Genomic DNA, 19984 nt, shown 5'->3' with positions numbered 1-19984 from the left:
GTGGACGGAGATGGGAGAGCGATGGGGAAGCCCCGTGATCGTCACTTGTGTGGGTCGGAGGCTGTAGGGATGGGGACTGTGGCTGAATGGCTACACGCATCCTGGGGGCGAAACAGACAGGACACACGCCTGATCGGACCTGGGGAGCAGGAAGGAGGGGGTCAAGGATGATTCCCGTGCTTCCGGTCCTTTCCTGGAGTGGGAAGCACAGACAAGAAGGATGAAAGACTTGACGCAGCCCCGACCAGTTGGCAGTGGCGACAGAGGAGACAGCCAAGGGGGGTTGGAAGGCAGTGGTCTCCAGGAGGGAGTTCCCGGGGGTCCAGATGGTCAGGTGTGGCGTTCACGTGACAAACGAGAGTCCCCTGAAATCAAATGCTCTTCAGCAGACTGATGCCACGGGAGAGTTTCGTAAATTGTAAATGTCAGGGCTGGGTGGGGGTGAAGCTCGTGCGCGTGTATTTCAGTGGTGGAGCCCACGCTTGGCCATAATGAGGATGCGGCTTTGACTGTATTTGATTGACAGGAGCTGGGGGCATATCTGTTGCTGCCTAATAAATGACCCCCAAACCTGGCAGCTTCAAAAACAATGACCATCTGCCATCTTACGCAGTGTCTCTGGGTTAGCCATCTGGGGGTGGTTTAGCTGGTTGGTTCTGGCTCAGGGTCTCTCATGAGAATGTGGTCAAGGTATCGGCCAGGGCTGCTGTCATCAGTAGGCTCGACTGGGGCTGCAGGTTGTGCTTCCAGGTTGCACACAGTGGGCAAGTCAGTGCTGGCTCCTGGCAAGGTCTCACCGTGGGGCTTCTCCAGAGGGCTCGCTGGGTGTCCTCACGACATGGTGGCTGGCTTTGGCCAGAGAGAATGATCCAAGAGAGGGCAGGACACAAGTCACACTGTTTTCTATGACCTCGTCTTGCAAGTGACACTCACTCCATCGTCTCTGCAACAATCTGTTCCGAGCGGGAGGGGGACTCTGCAGGGGAATGGAGGGGAGTTCCGATTTCTTTACATCCTGGCAAACACTTCTTATCGTCTGACTTTTTGGTCATAGCCATGCTAGTGGGTGTGGAGTGGTAGCTCATGGTGGTTTGGGTTTGTATTTCCGGATGAGTCCTGCTGTTAAGCAACATGTCGTGTGTTTATTGACCATTTACGTGTTGTCTTTGCCCTTTTTTATACTGGATTGTCTTTTTTTTACTGAGTTGTAAGAATTCTCTGTAAGCTCTCGTTACAAGCCCCCTATCAGATTCTTGATTTGCGAATATTTTCTCCCATTCTGTACGTTGTCTTTTCGCTTCCTCAGTGGTGTCTTTGGAAGCGTGAAAGTTTTTGATTTTGATGAAGTCGTTTATCTATTTTATCTTTTCGTTGCTTGTGCTTTTGGAGTCATAGTTCAGGATCTCTTACCAAATCCAAGGTCCTAAAGATTAATCCTCTGTTGCCCTCTATGAATTTTATAGTTTCAGCTCTCCATTTAGGCCTGTGATCCATTTTGAGTTAATTTTTGTATCTGGTGTGAAATAAGCGTTCAGCTTCATTCTTTGGCGTGTCACTATCTAGTTTCCCGGCACCATTTATTGAAAAAGACTGTTCTTTTCCCGTTGAGTGGTCTTGACCCCCTTGTCGAAAATCGTTTGGGCCTATTTCTGGATTCTTAATTTGTTCCATGATCTAGACATGCCTTTCTTTATGCCTGTCTTGATTACGATTGTTTTCATGTGAGTTTTGAAATCGCCAAGTGTGAACCCCTGGTGACATTTTTCTTTTTTCAAGATTATTTTGACTATTCTGGGTCCCCTGCGTTTCCATGTAAATTTTAGAATTGGCTTGTCAGTTTCTACAGAGAAGCCAGCTGGGATTCTGGTAGAGATTGGGTTGAATCTGTTGGTCATTTGGGGCTGACCCTTTCCTGTGCCCTTCACCTGTATGAACTCATTTAATTTTCACAGCAGCCTCGAGAGGCAGGTTCTGTTTTTATCCCCATCTTACAGGTGAGGAAACTGAGGCATAGAGAGGTAAAGGAATTTGCCCAAAGTCACATAGCTGGCCAGCGGCCGGGCCAAGATCTTGAGTCCGTGTTCATAACTTCCATGCTAAGTTACATCTTGTCAGTGACTGGTTTTCTTCGGCCCGGCCTCCCTGGGTAGGGGGCGGTGGCGTTCTCCGGCCCCCTCCTGTGGCCAGTGAGCTGAGTCTCCCGCAGACCCCACAAGTGCTCCCTGCTCCTGTGTCCCAGGCAGCCGGTGAAGGTCGTCTATTCCTCCAAGGATCCGGCCCGGCCGAAAGGGAGCTCCAAGGTGGATGTGAACGAGGAGGCCGAAGCTTTGATCGTCAAGTCCCCCGCGAAGGAGCGGGACCCGTCGCTGTTTAAGGTGCTGTACAAGACCTTTGGGCCCTACTTCCTCATGAGCTTCTTATTCAAGGCCCTCCACGACCTGATGATGTTCGCCGGCCCGGAGATCTTGAAGTAAGACCTCTTCCCGCCCAGCGGGCCCCTCCGCGCAGCCTGGGTTTGCCCTGTCACTGGCGTCCTCCGGACCTCTCCCTGAGGGTCGTGGGGCGTGCTCCGGGGGCTTACGGCCGGGTCTCCCCGGCTCTACCTACTTTGCTTTCATACCCTTTTAATTAAGGTCGCTTTGGTTGCAAGCGACAGGAACCTCCCAGCTCCCCTGAAGCCAGACGGGGGAAGACAGAGGATGGTTTTGGGAAAGCAGGAGCAAAAAAACATGCCAGGTCGTGTGAAAATTGCGACCTGAAACCAGCTAGTCAGAAAGGAGGTCCCCTCACTCCTCTCCTCTCTCTCTGGGGCCACACATTTGTTCTCTTCCCCTCCCTTCCTCTGTCCCTTTCGTTTCTATTTTGTCACCTCGTGTGAGCCCCAGGTGATGAGCGGAGCGGGCGGTGCGAGCCGATGGCAGAGGTGCCATCGTGAGTGGTGTGGCAGCTGGCACGGGCAGGTCACCCCGTGGGTGTGGCCTTCCAGGAAGGACTAAGGCCGGCCCGCCGGGCTTGGTTGGGAAGGTTGACATGCTGAGACCGAAGGGCTTTCCCCGCACGTGGGGTCGCGGTTGCCCACTCCGGCCTCGGCGCTTGCCCTTTGCAGGCTGCTCATCAACTTCGTGAACGACCAGCAGGCCCCCGACTGGCAGGGCTACTTCTATACGGCCCTGCTGTTCATCAGCGCCTGCCTGCAGACGCTCGTGCTACACCAGTACTTCCACATCTGCTTCGTGAGCGGCATGCGGGTCAAGACTGCCGTCATCGGGGCTGTCTACCGCAAGGTGGGTGTGGCCGAGCGGCAGGCGCCTGGCCCGGCGTGCCGGCGCCTCCAGCCTCGGCGTCTGCGGGGCTCAGGCACTCCCGGGCCACCGTGGGGACGTCCGTGCAGCCCGGCTTCCGGAGCAGCCGGAGGAGGCTGGTCCCGATGACCGAGGATGGCAAGGCGGGACCCTCGGGCATAGACCTTTTTCTGATTTCAAGGGTGGGTGTGTAGGGTGTCTGAGCCCCCGGGTCGGCTGCGGATAACTGGGTTTCTTAGGTAGATTGGTGGCCCTTGATTTGGGGAAATCCAGATTTAAATCCTCGCTCTGCTGTTAATATTCAGCGTTGCAGCTTGTTGTCAGTCTCCATTTGGACCGAGCGGATGGTTCGCTCCTGGGTGAGAGAGTCCGTAGCCAGCCTTGGTGCTCATCCAGCTTTGAAGGAGCTGCGTTCCCTCCTCGGTCCCTTGATTTCTTAGCCTCCGGGCCAAGGACATCAGTTGGGCACCATGGGTTGGGAAGAGACTGTAGCAGATAGCCGGGGACGATATCATTGGTCCTCAGCCCCCTTTGCAAGTTAGACTCCCCTGGAGAGCTTCGGAAACTCCCAAGGCCTGGGCCACACCCCCGACCAACGAAATCAGGATCTCTGAGGGTGGGGCCCGGGCATCAGTGTTTCTAAAATTCCCCAGCTAAGAGCGTGAAACCGTGTTGGAGAACCAGGTGAATTTGTCCCTCCAGGGGATGTGTGGCGATGTCTAGAGACATCTGCGGTTGTCCTAACTGGGAATATGGGGGCATCTAGAGGGTAGAGACCAGGGACGCTGCTAAACATCGTACAGGGCACAGGACAGCCCCACAAAGAATTATCCAGCCTCAACTGTCAGTAATGCCCAGGTTGAAAAAACCCTGGCCTGGATCTCGGTCCTTCATCGTGATCTGGGGACCAGTGTGTCAGCATCACATGGGAGCTTGTTTGAAATGCAGAGTCCCAGACCCCCCTCCCCCCACCAGACCTGCTGAATCAGAATCTGCATTGTAACACTCCCCGGGTGATGTGTGTGCTCACTGCCATGTGCGGAGCCCTGGTCTGGGGTCTCTGAGGTCCCTTCACTGTTGAAGAGCTCAGGATGTGCAGGCCGTGAGTGCCGTTGATAAGAGTGGGGCCTTTGTGATCAGCCAGACGGGCTGGGAAGGCAGATAAGGCGGCAGGGGAGGGGAGAAGAGCAGTGGCCTTGCCCCTCGTGAGCAGTTCCATCCTCCACATGGGCCTGGAGGGAGGGCCCGGGGCTTGTCACCACCCACTCACCCTCTTTCCCTCTCCTTGGTCCCACAGGCCCTGGTGATCACCAATTCAGCCAGAAAATCCTCCACCGTCGGGGAGATCGTCAACCTCATGTCTGTGGACGCCCAGAGGTTCATGGACCTGGCCACGTACCTTAACATGGTCTGGTCAGCCCCTCTGCAAGTCATCCTTGCTCTCTACCTCCTGTGGCTGGTGTGTGTTTGACGTCGGTCCCCACCGTGCCTGGGGAGGGACCTCCATGTGTGGGCAGCGGGGGTGAGGGCGTGGGCGTCCCTGATAAGAACAACTGTAGCTTGCTGGTACTTCTTGCTGTCGTTCACGTTTTATTTTCTAGCCTGTCAGTTCTTGGATGTTTTATTCCTTTCCTCAGCTGTTGGGTTTATGTTTTCTTGGTGGCATGGAATTTATTTGCATTGGTCTTTTCTGGATGTTGAATGTAATTAACGACCCTCCAACAGACACACCATATTTCTCCCGCTGTATCCTCCCAAATGCTAAGCAATCTCATTTATTCACTACTTCCTGATTCTGTTGGTCAAGATTCTTTTGGTCCCCAGGGATAGAAATCCATCTTAAAATAGTCTAAGCAAATAAAGGAAATTTTGTGGGCGCATGTAATGGAAAAGTCCAAGGATCTAACTTCAGGCATGGATGGATCCAGGAGTTCAAGCCCTGTTGGAAAGACTCAGTCTCGTGCTCTTTCATCATTTCTTGGCCCTGCTTTTGCTCTGAGTTGACTTGATTGTCAGTGGGATTTCCCCAAATGGCTTTCATAGCTTTGGGTTTATATCATTGTTATGGATAGAGATGCCAAAGAAAAGAGGATACAGTGCTTTTCCTCTTTGCCTCAGCCACCATTCTAGGGAGCATTCTGATTGGCCTGGCACAGTCCTATTCATGTCCCTGAACCAATCACTGTGAAGCAGGAGGCAGGGTTCTCTGATTGGCCAGGCTGGGTCATATGCCCACCCTCCTTGGGGAGGAAGTGGAGGTGTGATTGACAGCTCCTCCACAGGGGAGGCTGAGAAAGGATGATCATAGCCCAACACGTCCTTATTCTTTCCCACCTTTGAGCCTTTGCAAGTGCCTTGCCTTCCTTCCCCTCCCTCCTGATGAAACCCCACCCCTCCTTCAAGGGTGTGGCAGCTGCCACTTCCACGATTGTTTTCCCTCTCAGGTGGACTTCCTCCTTTTTTGAATCCTAATAACTTTAGTATAGAAACCCATCTGAATTTACCTTCTGGAATAGTTTCGGCTTGCTCAGTGTACCACCCCCTCCTCACCGGGAGGCGTATTAGCTGCTCACAGGCTCCCAGCGTCTTGTCATAGCCTGTGAGTGCAGCCCCAGTAGGGCTGGTGCATAATAATCAGGCACACAACATATTGTCAGTCCATTTGACTGTAGTTTGCATTTTTTGCGTATTTGCTGAGCAGAAAGGTGAATGATGATAAAGTGTTCCTAATAATGAAATTTAGGGGAAAATCCCTCAGAATTTAAATATCAAAATGCATGTCTTTGCAGGCAGACATCTTGGGGTATCCACGTCCCCCAAAAGTGCTGCCATGAATAAAATATTTTTGGAACACTTCTTTTGAGAATTGCCTTCAGGGTTGGTTTCTGAACCACTGAGAAGTTGCTTTGTTTTAAATGAGTGTTGCTCACCCTCGGCACTCTGACATCTGGGGTGGGTCGTTCTCTGGGAGGGGCTGTCCTGTGCATTGTAGGATGTTTACCAGCATCCGTGGCCCCCACCCACTAGATGCCAGTAGCATAACACCTCTGCACTCCTCCAGTGGTGACACCCTAGATGTCTCCAGACATTGCCAGATGTCCCTGGGGTGGGGGGGAAGTTCCTCCCTGGTTGGGACCCACTGGTTTAGACCAAAAATAGGATGTCTCTGTTCCACCATCAAAAATATGGTCTAGGACAGTGGGTGACTATATGGGCTCTGGAATCTGACTACCTGGGTTCCCGTCCTGCTCTCGCATTACCAGCCCTGTCACCTTGTTACTTAGTATCTCTACGCCCTGTGTCCTCATCTGCAAATTGGACCGTTTGGAGTGTCAGCAGCATTTTTCTGGAACTAGGACTGGAGCCCTCGAGGGACTTGGAAGGGACTTGATGCCTGTTTTCCTGAATGCCTAAGGGGAGAAAAGTCACGTTACCCTGTAGTTCCGTGAGGATGTTTCAGCTGAGTACAGGCGCACGAGCTGAGTTCTCTCTCTGTTTGTGTAACTTGGAAGTTGAAAGGTGTAGATCCGTATCTTGTCTTGGCCCCTTCACCTCTCTGAGCTCTACTTTCCTTAACTGCAAATAGGATAATAGAACCAGCCTGCAGCCTCTTATCTACAAATCCCCAAAGCAAAAAGCTCTGAAAACTGACAGTTTTTCTTAACGCGTTTGGTGGTAAAACCTGACCTGAACTGATGGGAATCTTAGACTCTGGTTATCCATCCCTCTCGCTGTGCAGATTTCTATTTTGCTGCTGAAAAATCAGTACGTTTGGTCATGGAGTGCTGGGCCAGGCCCTGCTGGGGGTGTAACAGTGTACGGCTTATACACCTGTTCAGGGGACCCCAAGACCACGCCAGGCTGAGGATGTGTGACCACCGAGGGCTATAATTTGTCACAGCAAGATTAGCAGAAGGTAGAGGTGTAGGGGGCAGAGTTTGGGGGAAACCAAATACAAGCTTCCAAGAGTCCTTTCCCAATGGAGTCACACGGGATGCGCTTAATTCCCCAGCAACACGTTGTGACAACACGTGGGAAGTGTTGCCAGGTGGGAAAGCTCAGTCAAGACCCTGCGCCCGGGGTTTTTACTGGGCGCTGGTCCCATAGGCAGCCTCTGCCTGGCACACATCACACATCCAGACGCCCAGAAGGAAAAAGGGATGTTCTGCGTGGAGCGTATTGTTTGTACAAACAGGTGAGGCACGAGAAGCCCCTCTTCTCTGTCCTGAGAACAGTGGGAACCGTCCCAAAATCCAAGCTCGCAGACACCAGCCCAGGGCCGTTTGTCAGCAGGCCTTCCTTCAAACAAGATACACAGCCACCCCAGCTGTGTCCATTATTTTCCGCTCAATACCTTATTACCTTCTGAAAATCTAAAGTTCAGATTTGCAACACTCGCCTGGGCCCAAGGGTTTTGAATATGGGGTCGTGAACTTGACATTCTTCAAGGGGTTCTGGGACCCCGAGAGATGCTCAGGAATAAATCTGAAAATTCTTAACAGCCCACAGCTGGGTAAAGGTAACGTGACTTTCCAGAATGTGCTCAGCATCGTGGTCCTGGGGTGGCTCAGCCCGCGAAGCCCGGTGTTAAGGCCTTCGTTGTCTTTCTTCCGTAGAACCTGGGGCCCTCGGTCCTGGCCGGGGTGGCTGTGATGATCCTCATGGTTCCCGTCAATGCTGTGATGGCCATGAAGACCAAGACGTACCAGGTAGGGGGTCTGACTCCGCAGGGCGCCACCTGGGCGCTTTGCCTGAGGTCTTTCCACTTGCGTCTTAGCCGAGTTCTTTCTGCTCACACCGTGGGCTTCGAAGCTTTGCCCACCTGTTGGAACCACCTGGGGAGATGTACCAAATGCTGATGCCCGGGTCCCATTCCTGGGATTCTGATTCACACAATGTGGGAGGGGCCTGGGCATCAGGATTTTTTAACGCTTCCTTCCTAGGAGGTGATGACAATGGGCGGCCAAGGTTGAGAGTTCCTGAAATAGTTAGACATCGTGGGCCTGTGACTAAAATCACGACTCTCAGCCTCTGAGAAAGTCTTTGTTTCCCATGGAATTTATTATTATTTATTTTTATGCGTGTGTGTTTTCAAGAGTTGAGTAAAGATTAGCCCTTACTTTTTTTTTTCTTTTAAGCTCTTACCTTATGCCAGGTGCACTGTTAAACTATTTTCAGAGATAGCTTGTATTTCTTAAGTTTTTAAGCACCCACGTAACAGAGTGGAGTGCCTTCTCGTGATAAAAAGATTCAGATAATACAAAAGTATAGATTTAAAGGGGATGTTCCCTCCCCTGTCCTCTCAACCACAGTGAAGACATTGAGGTGAATCCTTCTAGAACTTTCTGTGTGTTTATATAGAGATCTGATTGACTATATATTTAGGTCTGGTGTGGCTATGTGTGTTTTTGTGGTCTTATTACCGTACATGTTTTTACGCAAATGGGCCTGTTGGGCAGCGTGATTTTGTCATTTGACACCATGCCTCGGGGATCTTTCTGTGGCGTGCCATATGGGCTGACTTCATTCTCTTGAACTGGTGCCTAATGGTCCGTAGCAGAGATGGGCCGAGTTTATTTCTCTGTTCCCCTGTTGATGGCTATTTATGATGAGCCTGTGGTGTCTCAAGTGAGAGCACTTGGCCGCACTGATGATGCCGGAGGAGAGCTGAGTTCCAGGACAGGGGCCCGTTGGGGTGACGGGAGGGTAACCCAGGAAGGCTTGGGGCCGAGTCACGTTTCGTCCTGTTGAGCGGCCCACCTCCAAAGCAGCATCAGTCACTGGCTTCCACCCCTGTTGCTTATAGCGTCCTTATCTACGACCCAGGAACGCTCACAGCGCTTAATGATAGGGTTCTTGTGAGCATTGAATGATGCAATGCAGGTGAAATGCTCGGAAAGGTGCCTGACACATGGAAAATGCTGAAGGTCTTGGCAGTATTTCACAGCTGTATGGCGTGGGCACCCAGGGGTCAGAACCAATGCCGGCTGGTACAGAAACATTTCCTTATTTTAGCAACCATGGACTGGCTGAAAATCAATGACGAAAATGAGACAAGGGGGAAAAAACGTCATCATCATCTCTCTTGTGTTTGGATGAGCAGAGTAGGGCCCGTGCTGCCTTGTTCTCTGGACACCTGGAAGGATTTTCCTCCCCTGATTCCATGATTCTAAACTTAATAGGAGTCTCGAACGTCTCATTTACAAGGATGTGAAGTGGGGTTTTTTTTTCCCCTTGATAGAAGGGCCCTTTGGAGAGCTCTCGGGGTCAAGAGTAGAGTTCCCGGGGATCGCAGGATTATTTTTAATGGATGGGCATGTTGAGTTGACGCTCTGGCGCCAGGGCCAGCTCCCGGAGGCCGTGTTGATCCCTCTTGTCTTTGAAGGTGGCCCACATGAAGAGCAAAGACAATCGGATCAAGCTGATGAATGAAATTCTCAACGGCATCAAAGTGCTGAAGCTTTACGCCTGGGAGCTGGCCTTCAAGGACAAGGTGCTGGCCATCAGGCAGGAGGAGCTGAAGGTGCTGAAGAAGTCTGCCTACCTGGGAGCCGTGGGGACCTTCACCTGGGTCTGCACACCTTTCCTGGTGAGTGAAGCCGGATTTATCCCTGCCCACATCGCTTCACGCTTCGTGTTTTGTTCTCATCCCCGAGTGTTGTTAAAAGGGCCCTCTTTCAGCAAGGCCTTCTCGGACCACTCCTTTGAAGAAATGCCCCCTCTCCCTCCTTTATTTGATTCGCAGACCTGAGTGGCTTCCAGCCCCGGGTGGCTCACAGTGGCCAGTTCAGGAAGAGTTTCCCACAGGTGTACCTGGAGATAGTGGGTTTGCTCTGAATGTCAACCGGCACGCTCTGCTGCCTTCATCGACAAAAGTCGTGCTCAGATAAAAACATCAGCGCAACCACACCGCGTGCGTGGTGCCGTAGTCGGGCTCCATTATGGTGTGAGCTACTTGTCTGTTGCCGGCTGGTTGTAAACCGGATTGGCGTGGACCGCACTTCGAGTGGCAGTGCCGAACACGCTCTAAATTCCTGTGTCGTTTGATTTATTGCCTGTCTTTCTCCACCAGACTGTCAGCTCCTGGAAGGCAACTCTCTTGTCCTTTCTGTCTCCTGCTGTGTCCTCAGTGCCTAAAACAGAACACAGTGGGTGCTCAATAGATGTTTGTCATTCACTGGAAAAGAACAAAATTCAAACCATGCAGGAAGGTATAAAATGAAAAGTCTGTTTTCCTCCCTTCCGTCCACCCCTCTCCTGCAAAGTGACAGTTTTGTGTATCTTTTCAGAGAAAAAGATGTTTATGCATATAGAGATTTTTGAAAATGTTTTAATATATTCAAATGGAGTCATACTAATATAGTGTCCTAGACCTTTTTTGGACTTGGTGTAACCTCTCAGTTCATTCATTCGGCTCCGCTTCGTCTGTTTTAATGAAGCATAGTTTGTCCGGCCCGTGGAGTTGCCAGAGTTGACACCTGGTCTCCCACTGCTGGCTTTTTTTTTTTTTTTTGAGGAAGATTAGCCCTGAGTTAACTGCTGCCAATCCTCCTCTTTTTGCTGAGGAAGACTGGCCCTGAGCTCACATCCGTGCCCATCTTCCTCTACTTTATGTGATGGATGCCTGCCATGGCATGGTGTGCCAAGCGCTGCTGTGTCCACACCTGGGATCTGAATCGGCGAACCCCAGGCCGCCGGAGCAGAATGTGGGCACTTAACTGCTCTGCCACCAGGCCGGCCCCTCACCGCTTGCTTTTTATGACGCTCCCTGTTCTTTGCTCTCACGGTCTACACTGAATGTTGCACATCTTGGGGTGCTTGAATGGGTCCGTCCCTGGCCAGCCGACTTTGAAAAGTTTAAAGACAACAGGGCGAGTCACTGTCTTACAAAGGGGGTCCCAATTCGGGATGGACTTTAGAAACCCTTCCTGCAGAGTCGACAGGTAGGAGCGAAGGTTAAGGATGCCTTCAGATCATGCCCCTGTTTTTTTCTTTCCATCTTTGTATTATTAACTGTGTCATTCTTTTTTTAATGCGCTAATAGCGACTGTTACTTATTAGCTAGGTTGGCAAATAGGTATCCTCGTGGGAAGTGTCGGTGAACCGAAACCACGCATTTTCGTGAATGTGGAGCTTTTCTATTAGGCTCCTCTTGCTTTCATCACAGCTGAGTTGCAGGTGGTGTGTTGACGGGAACTCCTGCGTTTTTAGTGTTGGTTGAAGCCTGTTCCTCCTGACACGGGGTCTTCTTAGGCTCAGCGCAATGTCCCATAGAGTCTGAACCTCTGCGCCCAAGGCAATATGATGGGAAGCAGCAAGTCTAAGCGCATGTCAGAATCACCTGGACGGCCTTGTTAAAACCCTGGTGGTTTATTAGAAATGCAGACTCCCAGTTCATTCATTCGGCTCCGCTTCGTCTGTTTTAATGAAGCATAGTTTGTCCGGCGCGTGGACCAGCCGAGACAGAATCTGAATTTTAGTAGTCTCCCCTCAGGCGATCGTGTGCCCCTTACAGTTTGGGAAACACCAGCAAAAAGTAGGAGAAAGCAAACTTTGTCCGTGAAGGACCAGCTACTACACCTTTGAAGCATCCTGAGCCATCTGGTCTCTGTCGTAACTACCCACTTCTGCGGGGGTAGCCATAGATAATACAGAAATGAATGGGTGTGGCCGTGGTCCTGTAAAAATTTATTTCGAGACGCTGGGATTTGAATTCCGTACGATCGACGCGTGTGGGAAAATACTATTGTTTTGATTTGTTTTCAGTCATTTAAAAATGTCAAATCCATTCTTAAGCTCATGGGCTGGGCGTAGACGGGTGTGGCCTCCGGGCCGCTGTTTGCTGACCTCTGGCCTGGAGGAATGGAATGTTCTGAGAGTCAGAGCACCTGCTGCGTTCCGCTGTGAGGTCAGTGTGCCCTGGAGCTGGTCATTCTACCCGCTGCCTCTGGGTTTTCACATATGAAACATCAAGGGGTTCGGCCGCAAGGATGTCACCTGCCCGCCCCTGCCCTCCACCCACTCCCACGGCCACACTGGACATCCACAGTCAGCCATGACGTTCTCTCCCAGGGGGTTATGTTCAAACAGCCCTCCAGGTGACCACTGTCCGTTGACGGGCGCTGGCACAAGAAGTGACATTTCTTTGCTGTTCGGGGACTCCGTGTTCCCTAAGATCTCTTTGGGCTCGCGCGCACCAGCGTTCTGGGCTGGGAGGTTCTGCCGTCTCATTCTTTTCACACTCTGTGCTCCCTGGCTTTCCCAGGTCTCTGACAACTCTTGCCATTTTTGTAAGAAAAGCACTATAAGACGAGGTGGTAGTTGTATAGGCTGTTTATTTTATTATTATCTTGAAACTGTTCAATCGTCTCTGTTATAATTGTTAAATATTCTCTTTTGCACATGGGATCTGTTTTAAAAATAGAAAGGCATGCCTTCCCCTGGTAAAAATGGCTCAAGCTGTGCCAAAGGGTCTGCGACAGAGTTTCTCAGCCTCAGCACTGCTGACACTGGGGACCCGACAATCCTTTGTGTTTTTACTGGGGGCTGACCTGTGCCTCGTAAGGTGTTCAGCAGCATGCCTGGCCTCTACCCGCTAGGTGCCGAGTGGTACCTCTGCCCCACCTCCTCAGATGTGACAATCAGAAGTGTCTCCTGACGTTGCCAGGTGTCCCCCGGTTGGGAACCGCTGGTCTGCGGTGAAAGGCACGGCTCTGTGCCCCCTCCGCCCCCAGGCACCCAGCTCTCCTCCCCACGCCCGTTGCCGTGTGTATTTCCAGAGAGAGCCCACGCGTATACCAGCACGAAGCAACTATATGTAATGGATGTCACTGCACTTCTGTCTCTCTTTTATTTACTTTTATGCAAGTGAGAGCAAATCATACAGAAAGCCAGGGCATTTTGAGTGGTGTTTTTTTTTTTTAATAGGAAAAGACCTGCAGCCAGAGGAGCAGGGGTCAGGGGTCAGCCTGTGGGCTGCGTCACACTTAGGATCTGGGACCCTTTTCCTGTAACCCTTTGCTCTGCCCGTGGGGTCCTCCGACCAAACCTACAGTTCCCAGCTTGTCACCCCGGCGTGCTGGCCCTTCCCTTTCCAGCTCCTGTCCTGGTCTCCCTTAGGAAGACCGAGAGATGCTTCAGAGCAAGACTGCCTCTTCTTGACCTTGAAGTTGCCCTTCCGTTTCGGGGTGGGTGACGGGCTTCCAGAGACGGAGTTTGTTGAGCTGTTTGGCACGAAACGGATGAACCTGGCTGTCAGCGGAGGACCTTGGCCCTGGCTGAGACGCTGAAGCATCTGACTACATTAGGATAAAGTATGTGGCCTCCCGTCCCCCTGGAACGTTTTCGCATGTTCTTTCCACTGGCGAATTCCTGCCCTTCAAGGATGAGGCAGTGTTTACCCGCCGGTAGGGGTGATGGAAGACAGAGGCCTGGGGGCTCAGACCAGAGCCACTGCCATTCTGTAGGATCGATGGGACTGTTTTTCTGGAATATGGAGCCTGGCATTTATCATCTTCACTTAATGCATCTCCCTAAAATAGCATCCCCACGCAGCTGTCAATATTTAGCGTTTTCTGTCTTGGAAGATTTGCAAGCTTCTTGCCTTCTCCTTACCTTGTATCTCCTTTTGTCGGGATATTTCTCATTCCATGTGTTCATTATCTGTTGTGTGGTTCTCTGCTGACCAGATCATCCATGGGCCTCGTCTTTTTTTTTTTTGCTTGTAGCCCTAGAACATAGGGGGCTGGCAAATGGTGCCCACTCAGTAAGCGTATGGAGACGCATGACTGAATAAATGAATGAGCAAAAGACTCGAATAAACTGTATTCGTCAGGAACTGTCTTGCAAGTGATAGAAGCCTAATTCAAATCAGCTGGAGTCAGTAAAGAAAGAGGGGGCGTTTTGAGTCACAAAATGGGAAAGTCTAGGAAAGTGCTGATTTTTAAGCTCAGCTGGGGTTTCAGGTATGGCTGGATCTGGGTGCTTCAAAGATAATGCTGGGAATAACTCCTTCGCCTCTGAGCTCTGCTTTCTCCATGGGGGTTTCTTTGTGAGACAGGTGCTCACCACGCGGTTACAGTTCATCCTGTCATCTCAGTAACCCCTGTTGGGAGAAAGCCCCCTTTCCCAGGAGTTCTTGCAAAGCTGTGGGATGGAGTCTCCTTGGTTGCAGTTGGCTACATGCATATCCTTGACCCTCACCTGTCACAAGGCCGTGGCAAACCCCAGCCCCTTACCGCCTATAGCCCCAGTCATCTCCACACTCTTCCCACGACCACCTGCTAGTGAGAACCTGGTTGATACCTGTTTCCCTCTAGACCATACATCTCAGAGTTGGCAAGCCTGCCTCACTCCCCAGTACACAGTAGGTGCTCAGCTAATAATGGATGGATGGATGAATGACCTCCCCTTCGTGGAGAAGCCAGGGCTGTGGGATCTGAAGGGGCCGCGTGATGTTGCGTCCTCTCTATACGCTCCCTGTGCTGTCAGCAGCCACCCGATCAGCTGGGCCAAGGGACCTGGTCTGTTCTGTTGCTGAGATGCCTGAGGCCTGGTTTTCTCCACTGCTGAAGAGACACCTGAATGTATGCGCTCCTGCCCTCAGCAAATCCATCCACCCACCCACTTATCCATCTGTCCATCTGTCTGTCCACCCACCTGTCCGTCCGTCTATCCATCCATCCATCCACTTGTCCATCCATCCATCTACCCACCCATATATGCATCCACCCATCCACCCACCCACCCACCCACCCATCCATCCATCCGTCCACCCAGCCACCCACCTACCCATCCACTTGTCCATCCATCCATCCATCCACTTGTCCATCCATCCATCTACCCACCTACCCACCCATATATGCGTCCACTCACCTACCCGTCCATCTGTCCATCCACCCATCTATCCATCCACTTGTTGAACCATCCACCCATCCATCTGTCCATCCATCCATCTACCCACCTACCCACCCGTGTATGCATCCATCCACCCATCTATCCGTCCATCCATCCACTTGTTGAATCATCCACCCATCCACCTACCCACCCGTCTACGCATCCACCCGTCCATCCAGCCAGCCACCCACCCATCCACCTACCCTTCCGTCCACCCACCCACCTACCCATCCATCCGTCCGTCCGTCCATCCATCTGTCCATCCATCCGTCTGTCCACAAACGTTTGCCAAGTATCTTCCACGATCCAGACACTGTCCTAGGGCCTGACAATAGAGCAATGAGTACTGCAGACAAAAATCCCTGCCCTCATGGAGCGTTCATTCATTCTAATTGAGAGAGACAGACAGTGAACAATACGCATGATAAATACACCATGCCGTGTGCTAAACTGTTGTAAGTGCTGTAGGAAAAAAAAAAAGATTCAGGTCAGAGTGACAGGGAGGGCTTCCGGTTTTAAATAGGATAAATAATAGTTTTAAATTGAAGCCCTCCCTGAGAAGGTGACAGTTGGGTGAAGGGAGAGGGAAGAGTAAGTGCAAAGGCCCTGAGGCAGGACTGGGCTGCCCCCTTGAAGGCGTAGCCCCGGAGGCCAGCAGGGCTGGAATAGAGGGAGCAAGAGGGAGAACGGTTGGAGACGAGGTCAGACAAATTACAGAGAAGGGATGTTTACAGACTGGGTCTGCCCTGGGGCCCCAGGCATGACTTTGGCTCCTATGCAGTAAAATAGACTGACTTTGGAGAGATGTGTTTTCTTGACTTATTATTTTTATTGAGATGTAATTCCTCATTTTGAAGTGTATAATCCAGCGGTATGTAATATATTCACAAGGTTGTGCAACCTTCGCTGCTATCTAATTCCAGAACATTTTCATCACCCCAAAAGGAAACCCTATACTCATTGGCAGTCGCTCCCCATTCTCCTCATTCCTCCCCTTCTCCCAGCCCTAGGCAGCCGCTCATCTACTTTCTCTTTCTGTAGGTTTGCCTTGTTCCATGTAAATGGAATCATATAACGTGGCCTTTTGTGTCTGGCTTCTTTGAGTACAGTATTTTCAAATTTGGTGCATTTTGTAGCATGTGTCAGCGCTCTATTCCTTTTTGTGGCTGAATACTATTTCTTGGTGTGGATCTCGCTGGAGAGTTTTGTGTGAAGTCCCTTTGGATAGAAGGCCCGGGAGAGGGGCCCAGTCTGTGCAGACACCCCAGAGATCCTGTGTCAGTGGCCTCTCGAACGCCTCCCCTCCCCTCTCGGCCATGGAGCCTGGAAAATTTCTGTGCCTTGCTTTAGGGTCATCTAGCTGGGTAATATCAGAGGTGGCACAGGAACTAGCTCTGGGGACACTGTTAATAGGTTCTTTGGAAGACCAGACCAGGGAGTTTGGCCTGAGTCCCATAACGAGCACGGAAAACAGCTGCCATATATTGCATTGTCCTGGGCCCCGGGCGCTCTGCTAAGCACGCTGCATCAGGTGCCTGATTTCTTGCCAGCAGCCCTGTCACGGTCCCCATTTTGTAGATGGCAAACAGGCTGGCTGGGAGAGGGGAGGTGACATGCCCAGGGTCACACGAATGAGATGGGGCAGAGCTGATGGTTTTAAGCTATACGACCTTAAAAACAAAGAAATGGGGCCGCGAGCCCCGGAGAGCACGCTGGGCCGGGACCGCACCAGAGGCCCGGCTAGAACTCAGATCTCCTGACTCCCTGGCCGGCGGCCCTGAGCTCACAAAGGCAGGGCCCTGGCCCTTTATTTCCCCAGGGGAAACCTTTAGTGGCTCCAAGAGCCTGGCGCTCGCATGAGGGTGGGGACTTCTGTCCATTTGCAGGGTCCTTGGTTTTCCGGATCACTTCTGCTGGCGTGGCCGGGACGATCTCGTGCGATGCCTGTTCTGAGCCTCCCCCTGGCGTCGCCTGTCACTGCTCTGTCCCCAGCAGTGAGGAGGGGCACGGAAATCCACTGTCTATCTTCCCTCCCTCCTCAGCCAAGCCGCCCGGCCCTGGGTCGTTCAGGGACTCCCTTCCCTGGTGAGGGAGCTGAGGTGCTGTTGTCACCAGCAGCCCAGCCTGAATTCCAGACTCCTGGGTCGTGACATCGCGGGGACCACTCGGGGCTCAAGGCGAGCGTGACTCCGTGGGGAAGGGAGCGGCCTCTGGAGAGCCATTGTCTGCCTGTTTTCCTCTCCTGTTTTTTTTTTTGGAAGATCAGCCCTGAGCTAACATCCGCTGCCAATCCTGCTCTTTTTGCTGAGGAAGACTGGCCCTGAGCTAACATCCGTGCCCATCTTCCTCTACTCCTGTTTTTTTTTTTTTTTTTTGATAAGTGTTCCTTTCCTGGGGACATAAAACCATATTCTCTATGAGCTGGAAGGAACTGTCAACAGCCGCATTGATTCTCTGTCTCTGCCTCCATTTCACAGATGAGGCGACTGAGGCACGGGGCGGAGAAATGACTCCCCGGGGCTCCTGTGTGCTGGGGATTGCTCTGGGCACGGAGGCCACAGTCACCTGCAGCTTATAATTCAGGGCGGGAGACAGACAATAAATACACATGACTTTGCAATGGCAGGGAGTGACGGGTGCGACAAAGAAAAACCGGGACAAGAGGCGAGAGAGCCGGGTGGGCTCCTTTGGGTGGAGTGGTCGGGCAGCCTCCCCAGGCCGGAGGGAGGAGCAGGCCGCTGTCTGGACGGGACAGAGCATAATTTTAGGCAGAGGACACGGCAGGGGCAGGCCCGGTGGGGAGACGCTGTTGATCATGTTGGGAATGCCGAGAATGTCCGTCCTCTGTCCCTCAGGAAGTAGGAGGGCCTGCTCCTCATTTCTTTGGGTCATTCTGGGTTGGCCAGGGGTATCTGCCGTGGGCCAGCCCCTGCCGTGGCTTTTTCCATGGCCTCTAGTGGCCGGTTGATGGCCATTGCGTCACATGCCAGGAGGGCCCGAGCACACTCTGTGGGCATATAACTTCCCACGACTGTGACCTGCCTGGGGACCCAAGTCACTGCTGGGCGTTCTGCTTGCAGGTGGCCCTGTCTACGTTCGCTGTCTACGTGACCATCGACGAGAACAACATCCTGGATGCCCAGAAGGCCTTCGTGTCCTTGGCCTTGTTCAACATCCTCCGTTTCCCCCTGAACATTCTCCCCATGGTCATCAGCAGCATCGTGCAGGTACAAGCGAGGCTGGGGGACTTCGGGAGCGGGTCTCGGCGGGAAACAAACGCAGGCAGGAGGATTCCCCTCGATGCAGCTCCCTCTGCATTAGCCATCCCACTGTGCCCGGTGGGCTTGGCAAGGCCCAGCCCAGTGGCTTCTGTGCTTTTCTGGTCCTGCCCCAAAGAGAGAAATACATTTTACTTCTAGACAACGAACTCACACTCGAGTATATGAAACAAAATTTTAATGCCCATGGGCTTTGTCGTGTCTGTAGGAGTCTTCCTGAAATATTTTATCCTATTTGGGTCTGGTCTGTTCTCCCCTGCCCTATCCTGTTTTTTCAAACATTATGTTTTGACCCACTAAATTGATTTTACAACCCACGAATAGGCCTTGACCCACCCTTTGAAGAACCCCAACCTAGACCCCCTAGAATCCTAAAATTCATACAGTGACTCAGGAAGGGGAGGAAACTGCGCTTTCCACACTCTTTGAAACTCCTACCACCTTCTGGCCAACAGTGTTTTTCACACTTTTCTCCGTAGCGTCACGCACATTCACGTGGAGAACCCCATCTTCAGCCACAAAGACGAATCCGCCTTAACAGTTGGTTATACAGCACTGGTTTGTTTGTAGGCTTTCCAAAAAAAAACAAGCCAACAGAACCCTTTTTATTGTGAAAATTTCAAATGTGCACAGAAGTAGGGAGAGAAGCACACAGTGACTGCCGTGTACCCGTCACTCAAATCCATTTTGCCACGCTTACTTAATCCAGTCTTTTTTTCTCTCTTCCTCCCCGCCTCCCTTTCTTTCTTCGCCTAAGAATTTGAAAGCACATCCCAGACCTCTTGATAGTTCACCTGGAAAGACCTCAGCTTGCATTTCTTCTTACGGACTTATAAACTCTTACCATACCTAACAAAATTAACAGTCGTTTCTTAAAGCAGTACCCGGTCCCTATTCAGATTTTCCGCGTCATCTCAGATGTGCCTTCCATTTGGGCTGTTTGACTCAGGACCCTTGCATTTTTAAAATTTATTTTTGTTGGGAGATAGTTGACATAGAACAGTGTAGGTTTAAGGCGTGTGGCGTGATGAATTGACACATTGACGTGTGGCAGTAGGATTCCTGCTGTAGGTCAGCGCACACCGCTGCTGGGTCACGTGGTTTTATCATTTCTTTTTCGTGGTGGGAGCCTTTAAGATGTGGTCTCCTAGCAACTTGGCAGTTTATAAGCCAGCACTGCAGGCTGTCATCACTGTGCTGGGCATTAGGTCTCTAGAACGGAGCGCCCGGCTGCAAGTTTGTGCCCTTAAATGGGATCATTGCCGTGGGTGATTACCTTTCTGAGGTCTCTTTGTCCCCAGGAACAGGTCCGCCCCCCCCCCACCTCCTTTTGAATATGGACGGTGGGCTTTTCCAGAGAAACAAATAAGAACCAAAAGCTGTTTTATTTTTTGTGCTCAGGCCTCTGCCCGAGGTAGGAACCACAGAGCCTTCAGAAACGCGGGAGGGCGTGGGCCCCTCCCCTCCCAGGGGAAACCACCGGAAGCGAGCCCGGGTCTGTTTTGCAAA

General features: G+C 51.8%; 1 protein-coding gene across 4 annotated transcripts in view; it reads left to right on the top strand.

The window, feature by feature from the left end:
• ABCC1 (ATP binding cassette subfamily C member 1 (ABCC1 blood group)) overlaps nucleotides 1-19984 on the top strand; it is a 126438-nt gene that overhangs the window by 61022 nt on the left and 45432 nt on the right. For all 4 annotated transcript variants that reach the window (XM_070566659.1, XM_070566658.1, XM_070566661.1 and 1 more), the window contains 6 exons: nucleotides 2240-2470; nucleotides 3107-3284; nucleotides 4600-4761; nucleotides 7919-8011; nucleotides 9688-9891; nucleotides 18278-18424. In XM_070566659.1, coding sequence (XP_070422760.1) covers nucleotides 2240-2470; nucleotides 3107-3284; nucleotides 4600-4761; nucleotides 7919-8011; nucleotides 9688-9891; nucleotides 18278-18424 — 1015 coding nt within the window. The remainder of the gene's footprint in view (nucleotides 1-2239; nucleotides 2471-3106; nucleotides 3285-4599; nucleotides 4762-7918; nucleotides 8012-9687; nucleotides 9892-18277; nucleotides 18425-19984) is intronic.

The sequence above is a fragment of the Equus przewalskii genome, chromosome 12 (genome assembly GCF_037783145.1).
Source record: "Equus przewalskii isolate Varuska chromosome 12, EquPr2, whole genome shotgun sequence".
NCBI lineage: Eukaryota > Metazoa > Chordata > Mammalia > Perissodactyla > Equidae > Equus > Equus przewalskii.
Note: the sequence above shows the minus strand (reverse complement) of the source record. Positions and strands in the feature narration are given on the sequence as shown.